The sequence below is a fragment of the Egretta garzetta genome, unplaced genomic scaffold, assembly GCF_000687185.1.
Source record: "Egretta garzetta isolate BGI_Z169 unplaced genomic scaffold, ASM68718v1 scaffold108, whole genome shotgun sequence".
Classification (NCBI taxonomy): Eukaryota; Metazoa; Chordata; class Aves; order Pelecaniformes; family Ardeidae; genus Egretta; species Egretta garzetta.
The window spans coordinates 982,761-988,737 of record NW_009260614.1 but is presented as its reverse complement, the minus strand read 5'-3'; the positions used below and the strand labels follow the sequence as shown (position 1 = coordinate 988,737).

General features: G+C 47.8%; 1 protein-coding gene across 4 annotated transcripts in view; it reads left to right on the top strand.

The window, feature by feature from the left end:
- The first annotated feature begins 205 nt into the window (after positions 1–205).
- The window catches only part of MKS1 (MKS transition zone complex subunit 1), a 9,530-nt gene continuing 3,758 nt past the window's right edge, over positions 206–5,977 (top strand). Inside the window, exons 1-9 of one of the 4 annotated variants that reach the window (XM_035900631.1) lie at positions 206–287; positions 706–803; positions 1,013–1,141; positions 1,445–1,549; positions 1,970–2,078; positions 2,975–3,031; positions 3,926–3,968; positions 4,459–4,521; positions 5,298–5,368. In XM_035900631.1, the coding sequence (XP_035756524.1) occupies positions 763–803; positions 1,013–1,141; positions 1,445–1,549; positions 1,970–2,078; positions 2,975–3,031; positions 3,926–3,968; positions 4,459–4,521; positions 5,298–5,368 (618 nt within the window). In that variant the 5' untranslated portion in view covers positions 206–287; positions 706–762. Of the gene's footprint in view, positions 288–705; positions 1,142–1,444; positions 1,550–1,935; positions 2,079–2,974; positions 3,032–3,925; positions 3,969–4,458; positions 4,522–5,297; positions 5,369–5,977 lie in introns of those variants that run through there. The other 3 variants (XM_035900630.1, XM_035900629.1, XM_035900632.1) reach the window with 3 other exon arrangements.

The following is a 5,977-nucleotide window of genomic DNA, read 5'->3' as shown; positions in this document are numbered from 1 at the left end:
TGTTTGCTGGGATTCCCAAAGGATCCTTGTCTCTCTCTGTGGCGGCTTTGGAAATCTCAGGTGAAGGGTGCTTGTGGCTCTGACAATGCCGGTGAAAGGCAGCTTTTGCACTTTGCCGGTGGTGCTCTCAGTTTGAGGTGGATCTGTACCAACACGAGTCAGCCTGCCAGACTCCCCTGGACCGGCAGTACCACGAGGAGATCCTGAAACTGGAGAAGGCTGGCGGTCGGAAGAACTATCGCATCTTCACCTACACTGACCACGACCGATTCACCAACCTAGAGGAGGTACCAGCTCTTAGGGACACACTATACGGCACTGTCTGTCAAAACCACCAGGCCTGCTGCAGAGGGAACACTGGGCCATGCAGAAGCAAGCCAGATACCCTGTACGTGGGAAATGCTGCTTCTGCAAAGCAGCTTCGCCTGGTGCCCCAGACCTGGGATGAGCTCGCCCTGTTTCAGAACAGTGGCCAGGGACAGCTCAGAGGGACTTGGCTGTGTAGCATTGCTCTGTAGGTAACTTGTTGGGTGGAGTTTAGCTGTACTTTGCCACAAGAACAGGGAATGAACTCTACAGTCTTGTAGCAGTTTGTCCTTGCATGTGGGTGCATACATACCTGCTCTCTCCTCTAAGAGCGGAGCTGTGATTGGGAAAGTTGTCCTGTTGTAATTAAGCTAGTTCCTGTCTGTTTCTCTCTTCCAGCACTGCCAGAAGGTAACTGACTCAGATCATGAGGTGCCATCATATCTGGCAGAGAGGATGGCCAATGTGAGGAGGAGAAGACAAGACCGTAGGCCAATGTGAGTGCAGACTGGGGCTCGGAGCTTGCTAATGCAGGTTTCCTGGTGCTGGTGCCCCAGCTGCGGAGGAGCCCGGTCCGTGGAATTTGGTGGCTTGAGCTGTGCTGCACTTGGAATTGGGCGGTTTGACTTCTCACCGAGGGGTTTTGGTGCTGCCTGTGCTGGGCTGCCAAGGTGAGCTGTGACTTGTGCTGTTCTGTTGTTGACAGAGAAGCAAGTTCTCTGAAGTTGAAAATCATCACCTGGGAACCCTCAGAAGAATTTATAAAGAACAACCATGTGATTAACACTCCTGTCCAGACCATGTACATCATGGGGGACTTGGGACCTTATGGGAAGTAAGTAAAATCGCAAAGTGATCTTAATTTCTCACAAGGAAGCCCATCTTCCCTCCTTACTCAAATCTCCTGTTTCTTTCATTAGCTGAGAGAATTCCAACAGCTCAGTAACTCGGGCTGCTAATTTTTTCTGCCTCTTTTCTCAGTTGGGAGGTAACTGAATGTATCCCTCCAAAAGGCTTCTTAAACTAATGTAGGGAAGTGTGGGTGTGCTTGTTCCCTTCTGTACCCCCATGTGCCTTTACCAGCGAGAGGGGGTCCACATTCTCTATTTAGACTCTGTTTCTTGATGTCTTCCATTAGGCTTGGTCACCGGGAGTATGAACATGTTCTTTGCACAATCAAGGTGGATGGCAACGGGGTGATCACAGTGAAGCCTGACTTTAATGGCACCAAAGGAGCCTACCGGTGAGTGGGACAGGGCTGCTACCTCTCCTGACTGATACAGAGGGCTGAAAAGGCTGTTTCCTGGTTGCCCCTCAAGCAGTGGATCAGCACTTAAATTGAAGGGTATTTTTTAGTTTTATTCCAGAGATTTCTAAGACAAGATTATTGTGTACTTGTGCTCAATGTCACAGCAGCGTGGTGTGTGGGGCTTCGGTGTCAGCCTGGATACAGGTTATGCATTTGCTGGATGCAAGCGAGTCTCCCTTTTTGAGTCACTGATGCTGGCAGGCGCCTGGGGAATGAGGAATGGGTGTTAGTGCTCTTGTGCTACTGCCCAGGCCTGGTGAGGGGGGGCTGCTGTGTCAGGATGGCTCGGTTGCTGCCTGTGCCTGTTCTCTGCCTAACAGGGGAGTTTTGCCCATGTGTTGTGGGGCTCTGCAGGATCGAGCTGGATGGAGAGAAGCGAGAGGTGTGGAAATACACCATTGAGAATGCGTCTGTCCAAGTGCAGCCGGAGGAGGAGGAACGCGAGCAGCACGTGTTCAGAGATGTAAGGACCACCCTCCACTGATCGTATTGACTAGTTCTGATTTGACAGAGGGAGCTCAGACCCTTGTGTAGATGTAACTGTTAGTGCTGTAGGCTCCTGAAGTTGACAAAACAGTTGTCGCTGGCAGTGAGTCTCATCATGCCCAGCAATTTGAGAAAAACAAATACTCCCTGACTGCTTCCTCCTTGCTCTAGGCAGGGGCCTTGCCTGGTATGAGGTGTGGTGGCCTCTGACTGCAGTGATCTATGTACTGAGAACGGATGCAAGAAACCACCTAAATTCCTGCCTTTCTAGTGTCACCTGCCCATGGTTTTCTGTCCCTTTTGAGCAGTGGGCAAACCCTTTCCTTGGTCTTCCTCTCACTGCCTGTGTGCTCATTGAATGATTTCTTGTTATCTGTTATGTCCCAGGGTATTTAGATCTCATTTTATGTCTTGATCTTTCTGAGTTGCCATTTTGGCTGTGGCCATTTATAAAGGTACTTAATGTTTTAGTTTTCATTTGTATGTTTCCTTATTCTTTTTGTGGTCAATAAGGAAATCATGACTTCGCTACGCTGATCTCCTGTCTGCTGATTTCATTGGAATCATTTATGCCTGTGTTTTTAACACGTCATTTAAGACCTGATTGTTCAGAGCTGCTTTTCCCCCTAGATTCGCCTTCAATGAGGTCTTCTGCGAAGCTGAAGTTCCATGCAGTTAGCAGTTACACCCCTTAGTTCTGTTAGATTCTTATATTCTCTGTATCTGCTATAACAATTAAAAAAAACCCTGTGTGCTAAGCCTGTCAACAATTTAAATTGGTTTTAAGTTACATCCATTACAGTTTTTGCAATAAGGAAAACAATAAATAATCAAAAAGACACTTTTTCTGATCAGCTTGTTCTGTGTTTTCAGCTGTACGGTCGCCACAAGGAATACCTCAGTGGTCTTGTAGGCTCAGAATTTGAAATGGTGAGTAGCAGCAGCACTCAGCAGGGACCTGGAGCCTGTTGACCTGGTGGCATGGCTGCCGTTTGCACCACACTCTCTGAAGACTTTCATTCTGGGGGGGGTGTATGTGTGTTGGCAGCTTTTACCTTGTGGCTTCCAGCAGAAAATTGGGTCAGAAGGGACAGGTTGCAGTGGATGTGGGGCCTGCAGAGCTCCATCCCGCGCCTGTCAGACCAGCAGCAGAGCATGCTGAATGCTGTCTCTGTGAGACTGTGTGCATTGTCTGAAGGCCTTTGCCTATAATGCTGTAAGAAGAAAGGAGGGTTTCTGTCTTTTGGGATAGTGATTGCTGTTAACTTTGTGAATGTCAAACACATCTACGTGCCACTTTGTTCAGGTAAACAGCCCCTCCCACCCCAAAACTACTGCACAGTTCCCCTTCTTACTGAATTACCTGGACTGCAATCTCCTTTGCTCAAATCTTGTTTGCCAAAGTGTTAAAGTTGTTGTACTTTTTCGTGCTTTGATAGAGTGTCTCAGCTCGCCCTATGCTTCCCCCCTGCTCCCCCCACCTTGGGCAAGTGCGGGAACACTGCAGGAGAAACAGGGCTATGGTTTCTGCAAGTGACTTCTCACTACATTTTATATCCATCTTGAAGTCTGTAAGAGACTGATTTACAAATAGTAAACTCCTGCAATTAGGCATTTGGTCTCTAGAGAGCCTCTCTCCAGAGGGACTGTTCACTTCTGGAAAGTGATACGAAAAGTCGTGACACCTACCTGGCCAGCAGAGTGAATCGTTCATGTACAAGCATCTGTGAAACACCTGTATGCGACCCTGCTGGGAGGGGATTGTATGTAGCTCCCTCAGCGGTCATTGAGCTCTTTACCTTGTTTGTCTGCTCGTTCTTACAGACTCTCCCTGGTACACTGCGGCTTTTTGTGAACGGAGAAATAGGTGAGTCCTTACTATAAAGAGCAACTAAGGGGCAAAGCTGGGTCTGCTGCAATGGCCGAGGCTATGAAGGGACTAAGGATTCTTGGATCACAGTCTGGTCCAGAGTAGGTGATCCTCTCCCTAGAATCCTTACTTCCTCCTTCTCCTCCCTTGGGTGGCGTTTACAGATTGGAGGTGACAAATACTGCGGCTGTTCTAGGAGGACGTACAGATCTGAATAAAGGAGAGCAGATGGGGACGTTAATAGAGATTATAGCAAAGAAAACAATTAAATATGTGACCTCCTGGATCTAGTTAGTGATATGTGGACAGAACTAGTTAAGGAATCTTCTCTGAGGGTCATATTCTGTTCCTTTGAAGACCCTGGCTTTTCCCAGCTTCCAGCAGTAACTGGTTGTCCCTGAGGTTATTGGTGCTGGCCTTCCCAAAAGCCTACCGGAGGAGTTTGCATGGAAGTGAGCAGCTGAAGTTCATTCTCTCTTCTTCTCAGTTTCAGCTCAAGGCTATGAGTATGACAACCTCTATGTTAATTTCTTCCTGGAGCTGCCTAACCGTGAGTATTCACGTTCCCAGCCATATCACAACAGTTTAAGGAATGAAGCGTGCTTTGGCTGGTCCATCAGAGCAGCTCTGCTGAAAGTCAGTAAAAGTTAAGGTTGGGGCTGGGGTCTACTCAGGGGTCTTCAGAGCTAAAATAGTAGAACTCAGTTGTCTGAACTAAACTCCTGTCTAGGGGAAAGTAGTATCTTCCCCTCATCTCCTCCAAATCAGTTTGGGACACAAGAGGTCCAGTGACTTCTCAACGAGTGGTGATGGTGTCCAGCAGTCACCCAAAGCTCATTCCTCTTACTGCAGAGGGCAGCCTTCCATCTTCTCTATCTCAGCAATGACCCCGTCTGATTTCAGTGCTCACCATCACGCTCTCATGTTTTGTGCTGACACTAACATCTTACGTTTTGACTGATAAATGAGGTTCCCAGCACTAATATGCACATCCTGCTGTGTGTTTAATGCCCTGCAGCTATGGCTCTGGCTCCCCTCTCAGGTTATGCCCTGATGTTTGTCTGAGGAGGTGCCACTTTTGCTACTCAATACATTCAGATAAGGTCCTGCTTTTCTCTTGAGATGGAGCTGGTGCTTTTCCTCAACAGTTCAGGGTGTTCTGGGGAGCAGCCGTTGCCTAGAACAAGATGGGGTGGGACACACCTAGGGAAATGCAATGTGGTGACGTTATCCTGGGACTGACGTTTGCCTTTGAGCTGCTCTGGTTTGTGAGTCCTCCCTCTCGCTCAAAGCATTCATCACTGTGCTCACGTTCTCTTCTCCCAGAGTGGTCGAGCCCCGCGTTCCAGCAGCTATCAGGAGTGACACAGACCTGTGCCACCAAGACAGTGGGCTGGGTAAGGACGCTTTCAGACCTGCAGAACAGTTTGAGCAGGTGTTCTCTGAAGTGGAACATGTGTAACAAGCTTCAGATGTACTCAGCAAGGGGCCTGACTTGCAAGCTCCTCTCAAGGGCAGAGCACGTTTGGGATTCTCCTCGTTCTAGTTATACTTGCCATTTTTCAGGGTGCCAGTGTGTCCAAACAAAACTAAACCAAATAAAACTGCTTCATAGCAGTTTCTGGAATCTCACTTTTTTCTTCCTTCTGGGTTATTGATTGCCTTTGGAGCTTTGATTTTGGTGTTCTCAAATGCTCAGTGTTAACGAAGCGTTGTTCTGGCTTGCCTGGGGCTGCACACAGTCTCTAAACTGGTTTCTTGAAATGAACCCCTCCTCCTATCTGGGAAGTTGGTTCCATTGCTCTCTCTAGCTCCTCTCATAAATTTCGAATGTTACCAACTTTTTAATGTCTTTTATGTGAGCTAGTTTGCATATTACAAAAATAATTATCATACAACGTTTCAGTAATACCATTGTTTGAGGTGTTTTGCTTGGCTCCTGTCAAGATTGTGGTGGTGTAGTAGTCATGCAAGTGGCTGAATTGTCATTTGAGGTGTGTTACTCT